This window comes from Felis catus, chromosome E1 (assembly GCF_018350175.1).
Source record: "Felis catus isolate Fca126 chromosome E1, F.catus_Fca126_mat1.0, whole genome shotgun sequence".
NCBI classification, from domain to species: Eukaryota; Metazoa; Chordata; class Mammalia; order Carnivora; family Felidae; genus Felis; species Felis catus.
The window spans coordinates 2,930,872-2,951,017 of record NC_058381.1 but is presented as its reverse complement, the minus strand read 5'-3'; the positions used below and the strand labels follow the sequence as shown (position 1 = coordinate 2,951,017).

General features: G+C 53.2%; 2 protein-coding genes, 1 long non-coding RNA gene and 1 other non-coding gene across 10 annotated transcripts; 3 read left to right on the top strand and 1 right to left on the bottom strand.

Moving 5' to 3' along the window:
- Nucleotides 1-104: 104 nt before the first annotated feature.
- Nucleotides 105-10,708, top strand: TMEM107 (transmembrane protein 107). 7 transcript variants are annotated; one of them, XR_441801.4, is made up of 8 exons: nt 105-242; nt 425-492; nt 595-695; nt 1,640-1,736; nt 1,968-2,160; nt 9,237-9,410; nt 9,554-9,683; nt 9,884-10,708. XR_441801.4 is itself a non-coding variant. In XM_003996193.5 (5 exons), exons 1-5 carry the CDS (start codon nt 156-158, stop codon nt 2,035-2,037), a joined length of 423 nt encoding a protein of 140 aa, XP_003996242.1. In that variant the 5' UTR covers nt 105-155; the 3' UTR covers nt 2,038-4,003. The 7 variants fall into 7 exon arrangements, 1 of the variants encoding a protein (XP_003996242.1); XR_002148795.2 differs by having other exon boundaries at nt 9,237-9,683; nt 10,088-10,708; XR_002148793.2 differs by having other exon boundaries at nt 9,237-9,683.
- Nucleotides 2,640-2,775, top strand: LOC111557893. The gene has a single exon (XR_002738304.1). It is a non-coding gene; the product is annotated as a U8 small nucleolar RNA (small nucleolar RNA).
- A 1,994-nt stretch (nt 10,709-12,702) lies between the features above and the next one.
- Nucleotides 12,703-15,195, bottom strand: LOC109494168. The gene is made up of 3 exons (XR_006589287.1): nt 13,992-15,195; nt 13,684-13,746; nt 12,703-12,889 (listed from the first exon to the last, which is right to left on the bottom strand). It is a non-coding gene; the product is annotated as an uncharacterized LOC109494168 (long non-coding RNA).
- Nucleotides 15,196-15,230: 35 nt separating this feature from the next.
- VAMP2 (vesicle associated membrane protein 2) lies at nt 15,231-18,994 on the top strand. Its single transcript, XM_023244701.2, has 5 exons — nt 15,231-15,302; nt 15,806-15,926; nt 16,388-16,546; nt 16,649-16,700; nt 17,297-18,994. Coding segments are annotated over exons 1-5 (351 nt in total). The 5' UTR covers nt 15,231-15,300; the 3' UTR covers nt 17,314-18,994.
- The last annotated feature ends 1,152 nt before the right edge of the window (nt 18,995-20,146 follow it).

Genomic DNA, 20,146 nt, shown 5'->3' with positions numbered 1-20,146 from the left:
GGCAACCGGGCGGCGCCAGCGCGAGCGGGAAGGAGGCGCCCGTCGAATTTTTACGTGCTAGCCTGCGAGACTTGAGGAGACTTCAGGCGTGGTCATTCCTGAGCCCCACAGACCACGGCCTCTGCTCCAGTCGGTACTCCTGCCCCAGGGGGGCCATGGGCCGGATCTCGGGGCTCGTGCCCTCTCGCTTCCTGACGCTCCTGGCGCATCTGGTGGTCGTCATCACCTTGTTCTGGTCGCGGGTAAGACCCACGACCACCCTCCTCCAGTTCCCACCCCGTTCCCACCTTGGGGTGGTCCCAGCCCCACTACGCCCCTTCCCCAGGGCCTTACGCGGGCGTGTCTTCCCATCCCCCCTCGGGCCCCAGGGCTGCCCCGCTGCGCTCCCTTCTTTCATTTTCTTCCTCTCCGCCCCGCTCCCCAGGACAGCAACATCCACGCCTGCCTGCCTCTCACGTTCACCCCCGAGGAGTACGAGAAGCAGGACATTCAGTGAGCACTGGGGGCAGGGTGGTCAGAATTCAGCACTGGTGGGGGTGGAAGGGTCTTTGAAGAAGTCCCCGAGGCCTGAGCCAACCCCCTTCGTGTCTGCAGGCTCGTGGCAGCGCTGTCCGTCACTCTGGGCCTCTTTGCAGTGGAGCTGGCCGGTTTCTTCTCAGGGGTTTCCATGTTCAACAGCACCCAGAGCCTCATCTGTATCCTTTTTGCCTGCGCGCCTTTTCCACACGGCCCATTTCCATCTGGACTCCCTTTCAGCCACCTAACCAGGCCTTTCTGGCACAATAGTGGGTGCTCTAGCGGGCAAACAGCACCTCCGGCTGATAGATCTTCTTAGGCAACGTGGAAAGTTTAAGACGCCCTTCGATCCTCTGTTAAGTTCCCGCTGTGCACCAGGCGCTGGAGATCCCATCTGGGAGTAAAACTCTGTTTTCTAACTTGCGGAAGAGGCAGGTATGCGGACAGGACATCTGTAATTCAGTGTGATAAGCATTGTGCTACAGGAGTGTGTGAAGATATGACGCTCCATGGAAACTCAGAAGAGACGGAGAAATAAGGAAGATGGAGATCAGGGAAGCTTCTTGACCCTTGAATTGTAGACTGAGAGGGCCAGGGCGCTGGACAGTGATTCCAGCAGAGTGAATTAAGTCATTGCGAACATTCTTTTCTTTTTTTAAAATGTATTTATTTGAGAGAGTGCAAGAGAGGGAGAGAGAGAATCCCAAGCAGGCTCCGCACTGCCAGAGTGGAGCCCGATGCGGGGCTCGATCTCAAGAACAGTGAGATCATGACCTGAGCAGAAATAAAAAACTGCAAGTTTAACCTACCGAGCTGCCCAGGCACCTTCACGGCGTGCAATGGGGAACTTGCTTCTACCTGAAGGGGCCAGGCTGGCCCCCTAGATATGGGGTTGGGTAGCCTGGGGTCCCAGCTGTGCAGGCTCAGTTCTGGTCTCTACTCACATGGCTGTCCTAAAATTCAGAAGTCAGGGCTGCCAAAAGCGCAGAAGTGTGGCCTTGGGAATGTGGTAAGGGAGCAAGAGGTGAACCTGAGAGCAGATGCCTGCCCCACCAATGGCCTTTTCTGGCTCATCGCTAACTACTGAACCAAAGGCTTTCCTTGACTCTGGTGCATTCCCAAGCCATTGGGGCTCATTGTAGTGCATCTGTGGCCCTGTCCTTTTTCATATTCGAGCGTTGGGAGTGTACCACGTACTGGTACATTTTCGTCTTCTGCAGGTACGGTACCACCAATGTTTGGGAGTAGGGGAGGAAGGTTTACTCAATCTGAAGGTTTCCCCCACTCAGTCCTTTACTTCATGTATGAGATACCAGATCCACTCAACATCCTGCAGTCTTTTGAATTCACCTTCTCCTACACTTTGGGGGTGGAGTCTCCCAGTTTGGGGATTTGGGGATTTTTATTGGAAGGGGCCTTGAACCAACCACCCACTGCTCTACTGTCCACAGTGCCCTCCCAGCTGTCACTGAAATGGCATTGTTCATCAGCGTCTTTGGACTGAAAAAGAAACCTTTCTGAGACCTTCGTGACGGGAACATAGGGATGACGGTTCGAGGAACACGGGACCACTCACCATTCCTGGACCGAGGAAGGCAGTCTTCAGCCCTCAAATTGCATTTGATGGAGGATGTCAGTGTTAGGGTAATTATCACTCGAGTCTGGGATTATCAGCGTTTTCTTTAGTGCTTGTAATAAAATATATCTTAGAGTAAGATCAAGACTTACGACAATTCTAGGGGAGAATTGGGGCGGCCAAACTGCTAGAGAAACGGAAGGCTGTTTTCCAGCCTTGCAGACTGTACGATAATACGTGTGGCTTTTAGTTTGGTTATTACGGTAGACGTCTGACGGAAGGGGGCCGGTGGGCGGAGATATGTAAATAAAGTCCCCGCGATTTTGGGGCCAAGCTCGTGAGTGGAGCATTCTGGGAGGAATTAGGTTGTCTCTTTTTGGCAGTCAAATCGGGAAAGAAATATTGTTTAATTCTGCAAATAAACGAGCAACGGTAACGGAAGACCCTGAATAACATCGGGTTGCTCGGGCTAGCCCATTAACTACTCACCCTAGCTGCAAGCGGGACCTTTTTCCCTGAGTAAGGAACGCACGTGTATTTCCGTTTATCGTCAGGTAGGATAATCCTTACCTGTTCCTCCTTCGGGAGGGCAGATTGGAACATGATGATTGGAGATCGCATGACTCGTGATTAACGTCTCTGCGTAATCAGGACTTGCAACACCCTGATTGCTCCTATCTGATTCTGCCTGACGATCCTCACCTTTGTTTTTATGGGAAGTGATAGATTTTTGTTCTTTGGGTGTGATAGTGGTGCAACCACCAAGGTCATGCTGCGTATTGCGGCTGGGGAGGGATGGTGACTGTTTGAAATCTTACTGACAGTAGCTCGTATTTTGGGATTCGTATTCTCCTTCTATGGGTTGACGGTTTTCCGGAAACTTCCATCATCCGATGACTGGTCTTGGGGTGTTTTTGAACGACACAATCTTAGTGGGGCGGCTCCTTAAGGGAGGAGCCGATTAGTGTTCCACGAGGTTAGTTAATTGTTACAAGGGAAGAACTGGTTGGTTTCCAGGTTTCCGTGAAGTCGCTGTTAATATTTCATCAAACTTGGTGTCGCCAGTGGTTTATTATCAGACCGAGGCCAGAAGGGCCACCTGGGCGTAGCTTCCGCTGTTCCTCGGTGGTCTGATGAGTACCCCCCACCTCTGCCTGCCAGCACATGGCAAGAACACGTCCAAAAGGAGATTATTTGAACACGCTATTAGGCATTGGACAAACACTGCCAGAGTCTGAGGTGCCACCTTGTTTCAGATCAAGGGTCGTGTTTACTAGGGAAGGTTCAGTGTATGTTGGGAAGGTCCTCTGTGCATTTTTTCAGTCCCAAATGGGGGAGCCCTGGCCATTCGAAATAAGCAGAAGGCATCCAAGGAGATGCTTTCTGGTGAGGCCCCTCAGGTGATGCCCCCCCCCCCCCCCCCCCCCGCTTTTCCCTTCTGGAGGATCGTCCCTTCTGGCAGCCCTTCATCCCGAGCACTCCTTCAATAAATACTTCTTGAGCATTTCCTATATGCAAAGCTCTGTAGGAAGTACTGACTGAGGGAAGAGTGTGAATATGGTCCGTGCTCAGCCTCACGATGGAGCCATCGTGGCGCATGGAGACCGACCAGAAACAAGTTCCCCTCTTCGCGGAGTACTTGCAGAGCAAATTGTGGTAAGAGCCCTAAAGGAGAATTACAGAGGCTACGGAGCAGGAGTATTGCTCGTATAGGAGCAGTTGGAGTTGAGGTCCTGGAGTGTGGCTGGGGAAAGTCACATCCCACTGCGGTCTGTGTGCTTCACGATTTGTGAAAGCCGACCTTTTGTGTTTCAGAAACGTTGTGGGCGAGTTGTGAAACAGCTCTTATCAGAAATGATACAAACAGTTAAATTGTATTTAAAAACAGAGGTCATAAATACTCAAAACTCATTACTTCCTGATTATGTTTTTTTCTTCTCTCTCTCTCTCTCTCTCTCTCTCTCTCTTTTTTTACTTTGTAGGAGTTTATTTTATTCATCTTTTTTCAGTGTGGTTTACACACAATGTTACACTAGTTTCAGGTTCCTGATTATTTTCTACATGTTACTATTATGTGCTCTTGAGGTTATTTACATTTACTGTATCTGTATTGTGGGAGTGCTATATAATGATGTGCTCCTACTGTGTATCTCTTCCCAGCTCATGTGGAGACATCAAGTTGGTATTTTGAAACTGGCTCCGGAAGGAGTATTTACTCCACAGAGATTGGCAACTGCAGCATATGGGGCTTTGTTGATTACCTAGATTTAAGAAAATGTTGGGGGCGCCTGGGTGGCTCAGTTGGTTAAGCGTCGAACTTCAGCTCAGGTCATGATCTCTCGCTTCGTGGGTTGGAGACCCGCTTTGGGCTCTGTGCTGACAGCTCCGAGCTCGGAGCCTGCTTTGGATTCTGTGTCTCCCCCTCTCTCTACTCCTCCCCCGTTCCTGCTCTGTCTCTCAAAAATAAATAAACGTTAAATTTTTTAAAAAATTTAAAAAAAGATGACGGAGGCAATGTTAATAATGCAGGTTACACATAAAACTGCCATGTCTGTAACTGTTACATTGCAAATAGCACTGAAAATAGAGGAAATATTCTCCCAGAATTTGAAAACTGTTAACAGATTCAGTGAAGAAGTCAGTCCAGTCCCTGAGGAACCAGTGAAAGTACAACATATCTTCACTGCTTCATTTTGTGTCATTCCAAAATGTAAATACAAATATCAACCAACATTCATTTTGGAATTACACTGGTAGGGTATAATTCCACTTAGGAAGTCATGGATACAAGAGTGGAATTTACAGTAAAGAATATTGTATATTTCATTATTATTTGTAAATTCTGTTACACATCCTTTGGGTCAGTAAGATTGATAATAAACTTATGTACATATATAAATACGGACTGCTTTTGGAGAGTTGGCTGTTAAATATTTATCAGCGATTCCCGCCCCTCTCATCCCAAGAAACTGCCCATCGCGGATCCTTGTTTCTAAATCCAGAGGGCACTCCTCAGCCTTCGGCCTGGCCTCTTTTCGCCACATAATATGTTGACCACTACTCTTTTGAAAGGTTTTCTTTCTTGGCCTCTGAAAAATAGTTCCCTTGGTTTACCTCCACTATTCTGGCTGCTTCCTCTCAGGCTCATCTAATTTTTTTTTTTTTTTAATTTATTTTTGAGAGAGAGACAGTGCGAGCAGGGGAGGGGCAGAGAGAGAGGGAGGCAGAATCGGAAGCAGGTTCCAGGCTCTGAGCGGTCAGCCCAGAGCCCGCCGTGGGGCTCGAACTCACAGACTGTGAGATCGTGACCTGAGCTGAAGTTGGACGCTTAACGGACTGAGCCCCTCCCCCTCCCCCCCCACCGCCGAGGTGCCCCTCAGGCTCATCTAATATTGATTGTGTGCCTACAACTGGTCAGTCACTGGGGAGATGCCGCTGGGTCACTTCCCCCAGTTGCCCTTATGTGTTGCTGATCTTTGCTCCTTGGATACCTGTAGCTGCCTCTTGTCTTCAGACACCATGTAGATGCTGCTGTTTTTTTTTTTTTTTTTTTCAACGTTTATTTATTTTTGGGACAGAGAGAGACAGAGCATGAACGGGGGAGGGGCAGAGAGAGAGAGACACAGAATCTGAAGCAGGCTCCAGGCTCCGAGCCGTCAGCCCAGAGCCCGACGCGGGGCTCGAACTCACAGACCGCGAGATCGTGACCTGGCTGAAGTCAGACGCTTAACCGACTGCGCCACCCAGGCGCCCCTAGATGCTGCTGTTTTCCAAGCTTTGGCTCTCTTCTGTGAGCCCCAGTCCAGGGCAAAGACTGTGGGAACGAGCTGTGGGGTCAGTCCGGGTTCAAAGTGCACCCGGCCTCCTTCGTGGCTGTGTGATGGGCAACGGGTCACTTAACCTCTCTGTGCCTCAGTTCCTTCACCCACACTCCAGAAACAGGTACTACAAGCACTTTAACCATCTGTCTCTTAGTCAACACCAGAGGCTTTGCCAATGAGCATCCGCAATAGGTTTTTCATTTTATTGTGTAATCAGTGGCTTGTCAATCAGGATAAGCCAGTCCCACAAGACGAATACTGCTTGATTCTGCCTACACGAGGTACCAAGGGTAGTCAGACACATAGAGACTGAAAGTAGAACGGGGGGGTTCCAGGGGCTGAACAAAAGGGGGTGAGCTGTTCGGCGGTAGAGAGTTTGTTTTGCAAGATGAAAAATTGGAGTTCCGGAGATTGGTTGTAGAACAATATAAATGTACTAACACTACTGAATTGTGCACTTTGAAAATGAGCAAAGGCGGAAGGGTGCCTGGGGTGCTCAGCGGGTTACGCCTCCGACTCCTGCTTTCGGCTCAGGTCGTGGTCTCACAGATTGGTTCGTGGGATCGAGCCCTGCCTAGGGGTCTGGGCTGGCGGTGTGGAGCCTGCTTGGGATTCTCTCCGCTGCTCTCCTGCTCGCTTGCACACACACTCTCTCTCTCTCTCTCTCTAAATAAGTTAATTAATCAAACCTTCAAAAATGTTTACTGAAACAAAACTTGACATTTTAAACCTTTTTTCTTGACTAATTTTAGACCTACAGAAAAGGTGCAAAATAATACAGATTTCCCGTATGCCCTTCACCCAGGTCCTCCAAATGTTAGCATCTTGCAAAGTCAGGTCACGATCATGGAAGCCAGAAGGTTAGTGCTGATGCCGAACTATTACCTGGTCTACAGATCTTACTTGAATTTTACTAGCTTTCTCCCTAATGCCCTTTTTCCAATTCAGGCTCTAATCCAGGATTTCACATCGCATTTAGTTGTCATCCTCAGGCTTTTCCGACCACTTTTTTTTTTTTTTCTCCTTCCTTTCACTATCTTGACACATTTGGAAAGTCCTGGCGAGTGGTTGTGTAGAATGTCCCTCCATTTGGATTTGTCTGGTGTTTCTCATAATTAGATGGGGGGTATGCATTGGAGTGAGGGAGAGGCCTGGGTGGCTCAGTCGGCTAAGTGTCTGATTCTTTTTATTAAAAAAAAATTTTTTTTTATATTTATTTATTTTTGAGAGACAGAGTGAGACTGGGGGAGGGGCAGAGAGAGAGGGAGACACAGGATTGGAAACAGGCTCCAGGCTCTGAGCTGTTAGCACAGAGCCTGACACAGGGCTCGAACCCACAGACTGTGAGATCATGACCTGAGCCGAAGTCGGACGCTCAACCGACTGAGCCACCCAGGCGCCCCTCTTTTTATTTTTGAGAGACACAGGGAGATAGAGCGTGAGCTGGTTAGGGGCAGAGACAGAGGGAGACACAGAATCTGAGGCAGGCTCCAGGCTCTTGAGCCGTCAGCACAGAGCCACAGTCGATATGGGGCTCGAACTCATGAAATGTGAGATCGTGACCTGAGCCGAAGTTGGACACTTAACCGGCTGAGCCACCCAGGCGCCCCAAGTGTCTGGTTCTTGATTTTGGCTCAGGTCATGATCTTATGGTTCATGAGAATGCAACCCCCGAGATCTTGGGATTCTCTCTCTCTGCCCCACCTCTGCACGTACTCTCTCCCTCTCAAAAATAAATCAACTTAAGGGGCGCCTGGGTGGCGCAGTCGGTTAAGCGTCCGACTTCAGCCAGGTCACGATCTCGCGGTCTGTGAGTTCGAGCCCCGCGACAGGCTCTGGGCTGATGGCTCAGAGCCTGGAGCCCGTTTCCGATTCTGTGTCTCCCTCTCTCTTTGCCCCTCACCCGTTCATGCTCTGTCTCTCTCTGTCCCAAAAATAAAATAAAAACGTTGAAAAAAAAATCAAATTAAAGAAAATTAGTTTGGAGTGAGGAGGACATTTCTGAGTATGAAAACAAAACACAGAAGTCCTAAAAGAAAACCCATAACTAACTAGAATTTAAATAACATTTTGAAAAAAAGAAAACCCCGATACATTTTATGTATTAAAAATGTAAAAAGTATGCATGGTAAAAAACCGTAAGCAAAAGATAAATGACAATCTAAGGAAAATATAATTCACATTGCAGAGAAAGGGCTCATTTTGATACATAAAAATCTACAAGTCTATAAGCAATACACCAACAACCCAATAAAAAAAGGCACAGTAAGGGGCACCTGGGTGGCTCAGTTGGTTAAGTGTCCAACTTTGGCTCAGGTCATGATCTCGCAGTTTGTGGGTTCAAGCCCCGTGTGCTGACAGCTTGCTCAGAGCCTGGAGCCTGCTCCAGATTCTGTCTCCCTTTCTCTCTGGCCCTTCCCTGCTCATACTCTGTCTCTGTCTCTCTCAAAAATAAACATTAACAGGGGTGCCTGGGTGGCTCAGTCGGTTAAGCGTCCGACTTCAGCTCAGGTCATGATCTCTCCGTCCCTGAGTTCGAGCCCCGCGTCGGGCTCTGTGCTGACAGCTCAGAGGCTGGAGCCTGTTTCAGATTCTGTGTCTCCCTCTCTCTGACGCCTACCCCCCCCCCCCCCGTTCATGCTCTGTCTCTCCCTGTCTCAAAAATAAATAAAACGTTAAAAAAAAATTAAGAAAAAAATTAAAAAAGAAAAGGGCACAGTAAAATTGTATGGACATTTCACAGGAAAGGAAATCTAAAGAACTCTCAAATATATGAAAAGATGCCTAAGCTCATTGACCATAAGAGAAATAAATGCAGATGGTGTTTGGCTTGTACTGGTAACACCGGAAAAGTCTCATTGAGAGTTGGAGAGGGTATGGGTGGAAGTAAACAGGCCTCACCTGCTCGTGGGTGGGAGTAACCCACCCACAGAGCGCAATTTGGCAATATCCACGCAAATCAAAAGCAATCAAAACAACGTTTATTTATTTTTGGGGGGACAGAGAGAGACAGAGCATGAACGGGGGAGGGGCAGAGAGAGAGGGAGACACAGAATCGGAAACAGGCTCCAGGCTCTGAGCCGTCAGCCCAGAGCCCGACGTGGAGCTCGAACTCGCGGACCGTGAGATCGTGACCTGGCTGAAGTCGGACGCTTAACCGACTGCGCCACCCAGGCGCCCCCAAAAGCAATCAAAACAAATGCTCCTCCTCTCTGACCCAGGATTTTCACTGCTGGGAGGTAGTCCTGCATGTGGGTGAGATGGGAACGTGCCGGTTATCCCTTCCGGCTTTGCTGGAGTCGCAAACGTATGACCGTCAACAGGAGACCGGTCGAGTCGCGTTAACAGCGTAACCCTGGGCAGCGGGGAAAGAAACAATCTCCAGGATTGTGACAAAAGGACTTTGTGGAATGGCTCCCGTCGTTTGCTCCCATTTGTGTAAAAAGTGGGAAAGCGCAGACCGGCCCGTGGGAAAACCATCTCTGGAAGGAGCCAAGGTACCTGGGAAGACCGGTGCTGAGGGCAGAAGCCGGGTGCCTGGGGGACTGGGCGGGAGGGGGACTTTCTCCGTGTGCTCTTTTGAACTCTGGGAATTCTGAAGCACATGCCTTTGAAAAGACAAACCGTAACATTCCTGAAGGATGTGAGCCTGCGGTTGCCGGTGCCGCCCATCTGGAAATGAAGCCAAGTCGGAGTCCCGCAAAGCTAGAAACGGAGACAGCGGATTCCCCGATGATGTCACGGGAGTGCCTGGTTCCTGCTATTTCCAGGTGGGTTTCAGTACGTGAGCCCTCAGATTCTCCTTTTTGGTTTAAATCGGTTTGAGCTGTGTTGGCGCGTGTCTCGATGGTTACGTGCATCAAAGACCGCGATGGGTTTTGGGTTTTGTTTCGTTTCGTTTTCCCGCTTTATTGAGGTATAACCGACAAACACACTGTGTTTTAAAGATCTTTCTTGTGCCTTACCGTAGCTCCTGGTGTCAGCACAGTGCCTGGCATCGGAGAACGAAGGAGCCCTCGTTTCACGGATGAGGAACACGGGGCCCCAGGAGAAAGCCATTTGCCTCACGCAAATATGGAGAGCTGGGGCTAGATAGGTCCCAAGTTTCCTGGCTGTCAGGCCAAATCAGTCGCTCGATTCAACAAGTCTTCATTGAATATCTCCCACCTGCCAGGCTCCGGACATGGCACGTGAGACCGAAGGAAATAAGGATGATGTGGCCCCTTGCCAACCACACATACAGTCTGGACCCCCCTTCCCCCCAACAGAGGAACTTATTAACCCCAGTGAGCCTCTAAGGAATTGAGGGTTGCAGAGTCCGGATGTGCGACCAGGAGGCCTCCCAGGCTCCCAGTCCCAGAAGACTGGGATCTGCCTGCGTCTCGTCTTCCCCACACCAGGCTCTGGCGTATGGCCTCCCCACCACCCAAGCCCACGCTGCTGTTTCCCAGAGGCAGGAGGCCCGGGCCTGTCCTGCTGCGGTGACAGGAGCCAGCTCCCTGGCCGCACTGGTCACAGATGATCGGAGCTTCATCAGCTCAAACAGGGCTGGCTGTCCTCACAGGAACGGTGGGCACACAGGCCCTGCCCGAACCCATTCTCCCCAAACAGGAGCCTAGGCGTTCACCGTTAGCGGTCTATTTGCCTGCTGTGCTGTGTGTTTGTCTTTTAAAACACTCCTCACTGAACTGTAGTTCACCATCATTCATTCATTATTCATCGGCCTGCCTTGTTTCTGGCACTGTGCTTGGGACTCATGCAGGGAGAATAGATTAAAAAGGTACCGCTTTGTGTATATATATTGTTTTATACACACACACAAAAACTTTTTAAAACAGGTATCATTCTGTATGGGGGGGGGGAGTTGATTCATTAATTTAAAAAGACTCCATTGAGGCATTTCTCTGAGCCTAGTTTTCCCCTAATGTAAAATCAAGACAATACCAACCTCATAGGGTTGTCGTGAGAGTCAGTTCATCATGACAAGTATATAGAACAGCATTCCTAAGAGCACTGTTATAATAGCAAAAAAAAAAAAAAGAAACAACCTAAAAAGCTGGTCCTTGAAGGATTAAAGTGTGGTAAGTTTTCTGGATAATCTGGGAGATTGGCCATGAACATTTGTCTTCCCTCCCTTCCAAATCTGAATTAAATAACGAGAGAAGTCAAAGGTGGATAAATCTACAAGGACCAAGAGACCCGAGACAGCTGTGGACATGAGGTTTCAACAAGGCGCTCAAGGCTACATAGTGGCTGAAGGGTGATGGCAGACCACGCAAGGACAAGGGCAGAGGGAGTCAGGGCATGGCGTCCGAATGTCCTGGAGGTCACCAGGTCCCCCGATCAAGGCCTGGCTGAACATGGGGGGGGGGGGTGGCCGAGGGCCTGTTTTCAGAATGTTGGGACTCTTGGTGCTCTGTCACCTGTCAGAAGACCCGAGTCGCACACATCACCCCTCCGCATCCTGATTTTCAGGGAGGCTTTGGACGTGGGGACAACAGGTGCAGCAGACAGGAGGCTTGAGACTACAAACAGGAGCCCCCAGCCATTCCAGATCCTGCTCCCTCCATACACAGCGAGGGCAGGGATGGAACATCCAGGGTATGCTTCTCCCAAAAAACTGAGCAGCCCCAGAGAAATCCTGCCATCTATCAACACTGGGGAGCCCCTTTGAAAAGTTTTCCAGTGTCCTGCAGGAAAGCCAGTGGTCAGTGAATGCCCGCCCTCCACACACACACACACACACACACACACACACACACACACACACACAGCTTCCAATCAGCTTCTTGGTGCCTCCCTATAAAGGCAGGAACCAGCAGACATTTGAGATAGGCCTGCAAAATGAGAAAGACAATCCTCCCATTTTTTAAAAAAACAAACAAAAGAAACTGGAAGAGACAGATAACAAGGAGGTTGCACAAGAGAAAAAAATAGCCTATAATTAGAAAGCTAAAAAAAGGAAGGGGCAACTTCACGCAGATAGTCTGAGCATTTGTGTTTTTCAAAAGAAAAAAGAAGCATCTATGTCTGTGTGTCTGCACCAACCATTCTGGAGGATTTACAAGACTGCACACAGCAGCCGTGTTGCAGAGGGTGGTGGGGGCGGAGCTCAGAGTGAGGGTTCGCTGTGCATTCTTTTGTACTTGTGATTTGTAGGGGCGCCTGGGTGGCTTGGTCCGTTAAGCGTCTGACATCAGCCCGGGTCATGATCTCTCAGTCTGTGGGTTCGAGCCCTGCATCAGGCTCTGTGCTGACAGCTCAGAGCGTGGAGCCTGCTTCAGATTCTGTGTCTCCCTCTCTCTCTGCCCCTCTCCTGCTTGCGCACGTGCGCCCGCACACTCTCTCTCTCTCTCTCTCAAAAATAAATATTTAACAAAAACAAAAAACAACCATGCCTGTAGCAATCCACCGGCAGCTCCTGGCACAGTAGGCTCCTGGTAGACTCCTGGTGGTTTCCTTTCTCTCCAGGAGCCCAGGGCTTGGCAGGCAGCCCCTGAGCCTTCAGGACTGGAGGGCTCAGCCAGAGGTCACAGCGGTCACAGGTTTTGCCAGCCGATTGTGACAGAGGTGGGGCTGGCCCCTGGGGCTCTACTCCAGGTGGCATTTGCTCCTACTCTTAATTAGAAGGCCTTTTCTTTACTAGCATCAAGGGGCAAAGTTTCTGAAATTAATTACTGTTTGGTCAGGTTTGACTCACGGATGGAACAAGTTCATGAGTCGGTGTGGGAATGACCCGGCCCACCCCATTCCATCCCAACTTCTAAATCAGTTGTTGTTAGCAGAAGAAACCGCAATAAAAGAAAGCCTTTATTAAAGTTTTTCTCTGTGCCGCCTACATCAGAATCCCCATAGGTGCTTGTTAGAAATGAACTTGCCCCCCCCCCCCCAACCTCTTTTGAATGAGCCTTGGGAGTGGGGCCCAGAGATCTGGCTATCAAACGCAGGTGAATGTAGAAACCTCCATCATCTCGGTCTGTAAATAGATTATTTTCCTTTAGTTCAACTTCTATTTTGGGTCTCCCTTCTACTGCTTGCAGAAAACATTCCCTTATCCATTTCCAGGTGAACTCAGTTATCCCACGCCACCCCTTCTCCTGCCTCCACCATTGATCTAAATTTGGGTGGGCTGCTCAGCGAGACTCCTCTGAGATAAATCCTCGTAGGTTCCCCACCTCCGTGGATCATACGGGCCCTCATTCCTGCTCTTGTGCTGCTGCCCCCAGGACGCAATAGCGATGTGCTAGCTTTCCAAGCCACACTTCACGGCCTTGGCTCCCCGGGTTTATTCTGGGTTCTGTCCCTTCCACGTCCTCTGGATTTGGCCATTGGGGAAAATGAGGATCACTCCTAAGGCAATGTCTAACATCTGGGCTGGTCCTCCAACGGCTTCTCCCCAGCCGGTGCAGGGGCTCCGGGCCGGTGGGGGAGGGGCCTATTTCCTTCCAACCTTCCCTGTCTTAGACCCGGACGCTGCAGCTTTTGAACTTAAAAGGCTGGAATTTGGCATCTTTGTTCTCTGGCTAGAAAACAGAGTAGTCTCGAGGCCAGAAAGCAAAAGCTAGCACCCCACAGTGCCATCTGAGTCTTCAGAGAAGCTGGTCTTTTCTTCCTTTGCACAGAGGCTGAGCCGCCCAGACGTCCTGGGCGTCCTGTGCCGCTGCACAAGGGCCAGGCAAGTGGCTGCTCCGGGAAGGGGAAGCAGCCGAGAGGATCTTATCTTGGATCTGCTGAGTCCCCACACCCACCACGAGCTCCCAGTTCACTCACCTTCCCCAGACAGCTGGGAAATGACACCTCTGGTGACACAGCCAGTCCCCAGGCTTCGGCTGGCTGGGAGGGGGTGGGGGCGCTGCATTAGGGAGGTTCTCACACCGGGAGGCCAGGGTGGGGGAGGGAAGAAGCTGGCTCCCCTCTGTCTCTGAGACCAAGGCCAGCAGCCTCCCTCTGCTCCCCTTCCAGGGATTCAATGAGCAACCCGCCCCCCCCTCCCCCCCCCCCCCCCCCCCCCCCCCCGCCAGGGCTATTCCTCCCCTAAGACATATCCTTCTTCACTTTTGGGGCTTGCCTTGACCCACCCCACAAGACGGTCAGCTCATCTGGTTCCATCTTCTCTCCGAAGGGCCAGGCCTGCTGGGGATGAGCGGACTGGGTGCAGCTGCTGTTTAGAGGGACCTAAAGAGACCAGTCAGGGATGGAAGGGGATGTGAATAATCTCTCACCATGTTCCAGATCAAGGCATTTTAACAACTATATGTGTAGTGCCTACAGATGTTATGTATTTGGGGTCTAGGGACAGGACAGGAACTGGCCAAGGTCACACCTATGAGGCTGATCCGCGTGTAAAGTAGTATGTACCTGGGCACTGCAGGGCAGTTCATGCCGACTGTCTTTCCCCCTAAAGAAAAACAAACCAAACAAACAGAAAACCCCCAAAGCCCCCTCCTGTCGCAGCCTGGGACCAGAGGCTGAGTCCTCCTGTCGCCCGGGGAGCTGACCCAACTCTGGGACAGAGCTGGGTTTTGGCTGGTCTGCGGGTCTGTGGCCACCACGTGAAGCAGCCCCGCGGGGAAGCCTCGTGCCCTCTTCCCTGGCCTTAACCTTGGCCTACCTCAGCCGGGCCGGCCTGCCAAGCACCCCTGGTCTGAGCCCCACACCCTGCAGTGACTTGGTTGGGGTGGGGGTGGGGGGAGGAGAGCCTGCCTCTTCTCCCTTTCTTTACATCCCGTTACTCAGCGGCCAGGGGCTCCAGGCCTCCCCGGAGCCCTCCACCTGCGGGGCGGACCGAGGGGACCAACTCCCTCCGCCCCATCCACCTCCGCGGCGTGGTCCGGCGACCTGCGCTTGCCCCTTCTAACCTCCCACCCCAGCCCCCTGCAAACACTGAGGCTGGTCGCTGGCGTCGGGACCCGGGCGCAGGCCGAGGCCTCGCGGGGGAGGGGGCGCTGTGTGCGTGGAGTGCTGACTGGTTTACGGGTTTCGCGGGTGGGGGAGGACGTGGCCCGGGGCTCAGGGGCGCCATCAGCAGCAGAGGGCAGTGGCGAGGGGCGGCCGGGAGGGCTGCGGCGCGACGGGGCGGGCTGGCGGCGGGCGCGGGGGGCCGCAGCACCCGGGTTCGGGGCTCACGGTGCAGCCGCAGGTGCGGGAGCGGCGGTGGAGGGCGGGGGGCTCGCTGCCCCGCCGGCCCCGCCCCCACCGCCCAGGCTCCCGACGCGTCGCCTGCCGGCCCCGCCCCCGCCCGCAGTGCCCGGATGTGGGTGACGTGCGGCCGCCATCTTCCCGTCCCGGGCAGCCAGCGCCAGTCGGAGCCAGCGCGAGCCGCCGCCGCCGCCGCAGCCACCGCCGCCGCCGCCGCCGCTGCCGAGTCGTCCTCCCGCCGCCCCCGCCATGTGAGTCGGCCGCCGGCGCCCGTACCGGGCCTGTCTGCCTGCGCCGGCCGCCGCCCTTGGGAGCCGGTGCGGGGGTCGCCCGGGGTTCGGCCCGCGCCCCGAGGCTAGGCCGGCGCCCGTGACTGCGCGCGGGTAGCTGGAGAGCGCCGCTCCCGGGCTGGCCGCGCGGGCGATGGCCCCGGGATGGAGCGGCCCCGGCGTCCGCCCGCCCCTGTCATGCTGCCGCCAGTCATTTCGGGGCGATCCCGGACCTTGTCTTTGAGGTCGCCCTTATTTGACAGGCGGGGAAACTGAGGCCCGGAGGGGGGGGAGGGGGCCCGACTCAAGGTCACGCGGCTTGGCGGCGGCGGCGGGGCCGGACGAAATCCAGGGTTCCCATCGGCGGCCTTCCTCCCGGGAAGGAGAAAGGGAGGGACGGATGGATGGACAGGAGGATGGGCGGAGCCCTGGCCGCGGGGCTTGTGGCTGGAGGCCCTGGGTCGTAATCCGCCCCTGCCCCTCAGGTCGGCTACCGCTGCCACCGCCCCCCCCGCCGCCCCAGCTGGGGAGGGAGGCCCCCCTGCGCCTCCTCCAAACCTCACCAGTAACAGGAGACTGCAGCAGACCCAGGCCCAGGTGGATGAGGTGAGTGCGAGGGGTGTCAACGGCAGCGGGAAGGACCCTGAGGGTTGGCATAGCGGTGTGGGGGCCCATCTTGGTTGGAGGTGGTGAGTCTGTGAGTTTGGGGACAAAGACACGCCATGCCCCTTCCCTGTTGAGCATGCACTTGCAACGGCCCTGGGGCGTTAGTCAGCCTTGCTGTCCTGGGGTGTTTCGGCCCCGGCAGGTGTGGCCCCGTGATGGACAGGCTGCTTGAGGCTCAGTGCATAGAGGGTGCTGCTGTGACATCTGAGATGTCTGGCCCTCAGCATGCCCCTGATGTGTGCTCCTTGCATGTCCCCAGGTTGCTAGGCATGTTCTCTGTGTGTCCTTGGCATGTTAGCCTGGCACCATCGGGGTGCATGTTCTCTGTGGGTGCACGGTTGAGGAGTGCCCTCATTGAGGCGGCCTTGGCACACCCCCTGCCTCGCGGGCCCCTCCCCCAGGTGGTGGACATCATGAGGGTGAACGTGGACAAGGTCCTGGAGCGGGACCAGAAGCTGTCAGAGCTGGACGACCGTGCAGATGCCCTCCAGGCAGGGGCCTCCCAGTTTGAAACAAGTGCAGCCAAGCTCAAGCGCAAATACTGGTGGAAAAACCTCAAGGTGAGGGTGGAGTGGAGGCACGCAGGAGGGGGCTGGCAAGAGAACTGGTGGGTGAATGGGGGTGTCACGGTCTGTGTTGCTGACCCCCCCTCTCGCCCCCAGATGATGATCATCTTGGGAGTGATTTGCGCCATCATCCTCATCATCATCATCGGTGAGTAGGGCAGCAGTGGCTAGGGCCCTTTCTCTGGAGAGGTTTCCCCTTCTAGGTTTTGAAGGTCATTAACCTAGATTTTACTATTCAGCAGAAAGCACGTATAGCTGCCGACCGCAGCTCTGATCCATCTAGAGCCCAAAACCTCGATGCTGTTTAGTCTTCACTTTGCCTGGTTCTGGGCAACTTTTGTTAAGATTTTTGGAAACAGGAACGCTGGTGAATCCCCACTGTTCCCTGAGGATAGATTTTGGGCCTAAGAGCCCAGTCTGGGGACCTTGGAATTGGGAAGTGGGAGAGCAGGCAAAGCCCAGGGGCTTGAGACACGGCTAGGAAGCCAGACATCCTACTGTTTGAGCGCTTGTGGGCCCAGAGGCCCAGAGGATTAAGAGGCTGTGGCCCCAGGGCCATACCATGGACTTGAAGAGACCTTGGAACCTACCAGTCCAGCCCCTTGCTTTACAGATGAAGACCCTAAGGCTGAGAGGGCTGGGCCGTGGGGGGCGGGGATGGGAGCAGGGCCAGGCCTGACACACTGCTTTCTCTCTCTTTCTTTCTCCCCTTGTCTCTTCTTCCTTCTCTTTCCTTCTCTACAGTTTACTTCAGCTCTTAAACCCCCGAGGAGCCCGCCCTGCCCAGAGAAGGGCCTCTCCCCACCCCCCCCCCATCCCCAGCCGCTCCTCCACCTCTCAGCCATATCTTCCAGCCCCCCCTCCCCTGGATCCGCGTGTGTGTGTCCCTGTGTGTGTGCCCCCCCTGTAAATAGCCAGCTGTTATTTATACATATATAATATTATATATATTTGGTCTGTTTGTAGTTTTATTACTAGAAGATTTTTCCGGTTGTCCTTAACACCCCTTCCTGAAGTTCCCATCTCTTTTCTCTTCTCCTCCCGCCCCTTCCCTCTCTTCCTGACCAGCCCCTAGTCCTTTCATTTGCATCTGCTATGCAATAGTCCCTCTTCCTCTCCTCTTTCCCTTGGATTTAGCTGATCCTTCCTCCCACCCTGGCCTTCCCTGCACCCCCACCCCCAACAAAAAACAAAAAACAAAAAGCAACTGTCCAGGCCTCCCTAGGTGCATCTTTGCATTGTCGGGAGGCCCTGAGACTGGCCCCACTTGGTCCTAAGAATCCCAAGGTCTTCTGGGAGCTTCCAGCATGTTAATTAGCCTCATTTACATACTGACATCCCTTTTGGTTTCCTTCTCTTTTGTTCCATCATCCTTCATTCTTTCAACCTGTGTTGCTTTTTTACTGAGGCGCTAGTCCCCATGGTCCTTGTATCACTTTCATTTGCATGACGTTCCTTGCAGGTGGTGGGAGCCTGGGCTTTTGGGGAGCCAGAACCTTCTGGCCCCCAGAATCACCCCCTCCTAGCCCCCTCTAGTCCAGTTTGCCTCCCCTGCCCCCATTTTCCAAACCTCTTGTCCCCTCCCCTCCCTCCCCCCTCCCCCCAGCTGGTGTGGAAGTGTCTCGGAGTTCAGTGTGTCATGAAGGACCAATAGTTTTGCCACTTGGAGTCTCTCCCCACATTCGTGCTCCCCAGTTTTCATGTGGGGCACTCAACCGACATTCCCATGGGGTCTCCCTCCCTCCCATCCGCCTGATCTGCCTCCTCCTCCTCCTCCTGCCGGGAGAGTTTGGGGGTTGGCCGCAATCTGACTCTTTTGGGAGAGATGGCTACCAGTGTGTGGGGGGTCATCACTGCCTTGGGGAGGAGTGGGGCAGGGCAGAGAATCCCCCCAATTCCTGCCTGAGATCTGGCCCCACCCTTGCTGGGGGTTGGACTGAAAACTCCCCTCCCTAATTTGGGGGGGTTGTGGCTCCCATCACTGCCCAGCTCCTCTGACTGCCCCCCTGAAGTCAGGGCGGGGGTACTAGTCACTGCCAATGAGTGTATGGGACTTGCTGGAAGATGGGGATTCTCGCCCCTTTCCAGGGCAGTCGAGCCCAGAGCGTTGTCTCCTCCTTAGGTGAAGTGATAGAGGAAGGGTCTAATGTCTTTTTAAATGGCACAATTTTAGGGGTCTGAGGGTACAGTCCCTTAATCTGCTGGAGGGGACCCCCCCAAACTCTTTCTTCCCCCCACACTCAAGGTTTCTGTGTGGACGGGGGAGCAGGGAGATCTGAGCTGTGGTGTGAAAGGGTAGGGAGAGATGCTGGGGTGGGGGTGTTGTGTTCTAGACCCCCCCATATTATCCCAGTGTCCCCTGCCCCCCTTCCCTCCCCCATGCCCCCAAATCTGTGACGCATCCAGATTGTGAAAATGTACAATAAATGTGTAATGAGTACAGCTGGTGTGTGTTCTAAGACCTTTTCTTAACCAGTGAGGGCGGGGTGGGGTGGGGATTGGATCCGCAGGTTTAACAGGAAAGTTGAGAAGATCCATTTGGAACCGGACTGAGCTTTGCTGGAGGGCCTGACCTTGGGCACAGCAAAGTGTGATTCCCACAGTGGCCACGGGTGGGCACCAGGCGCTGATAAGGGGAAGCCGTCTTGATCCCTGTGTCAGCCTGGTGAACCTGGAGGCTTGGGCTTCCCAGCTTGCCCCATTTCTCTTCCCTGGAGGCCTTCTCCTGCTCCTGGATCCCTTTCTACCCCTTGGTTTAATTCCCGGATGCTCTGCATTTGCTCCCATGGTCATTTACTCCTAGGCCTGAAGTAGACGGCCGTCTTCTTCGAAACATCCCTTCCCCTGGGTGCCTAGCACAGTGCCAGCATCCAGAAGGGGTTCATAAATACGGAACAAATTGGCTCAGAGAGACCCAGCGGAGTGTGGTATGGAGCAGGCCACAGACTGGCCTGCCACCCCTGCACCTTGTTGTAGGATTGGTGACTCTAGACCCCACGCTGAGCCCCCATAGTCTCCAGGTCCTTGACGTCCCTGATGTGACACCTAGCATCCCCGACCCCAGCTGCTTCAACAATGAGTGGAGGGTGCCGGACCAGCTCTGGAGGGCCGACTTCTCTGGGATGCAGCGGGAGGATTCAGCAGTACGGGAAATCGAGAGAGTGTTTCCCAAACTTGTCTGCCAAGGACGCTTTTACAAATAGATGTTCTAAGAGGCCCAGGTGATTCTTAGAACTAGGTAGGCAGTCATTATAGTAATGTCCACCATTTATTTCGGGCTTACTATGTTCCATAACGTGCTCAGGGCGTTTTTCCGTTCATCTACTGAATCCTTTCCAGGTTTAAGGTTCTCATTCGCCCTAGGGACCCACCTTCTTTCTAAGTGTCAAGGACCTGGATCTAAATCATGGCCCCGTTATGCACTGGAGTGTTAATCCAGACGGATTATGTAACCTCCCTGGAGCTCAGTCTCATTTGTAGGGCGGAGTAGTAGTAAGTGAGACGGCCTCCGGATTTGTGAGAAGCGCCTGGCTCGGTCCACAGGAAACCATCGGGAGCCAACCATCATCTTCATCAACACGCGGCGCCGAGATA

Bases quoted from the DNA above. Each gene is read 5' to 3' on its own strand.
- VAMP2 (XM_023244701.2), top strand. The intron at 15,927-16,387 runs GTGAGTGCGAGG...CCCCTCCCCCAG, and splicing joins CCCAGGCCCAGGTGGATGAG to GTGGTGGACATCATGAGGGT. The intron at 16,547-16,648 runs GTGAGGGTGGAG...TCTCGCCCCCAG, and splicing joins ACTGGTGGAAAAACCTCAAG to ATGATGATCATCTTGGGAGT.
- TMEM107 (XM_003996193.5), top strand. From the start codon at position 156: ATGGGCCGGATCTCGGGGCTCGTGCCCTCTCGCTTCCTGACGCTCCTG. The intron at 493-594 runs GTGAGCACTGGG...TCGTGTCTGCAG, and splicing joins TACGAGAAGCAGGACATTCA to GCTCGTGGCAGCGCTGTCCG. The intron at 696-1,639 runs GTATCCTTTTTG...TGCATTCCCAAG, and splicing joins CAGCACCCAGAGCCTCATCT to CCATTGGGGCTCATTGTAGT.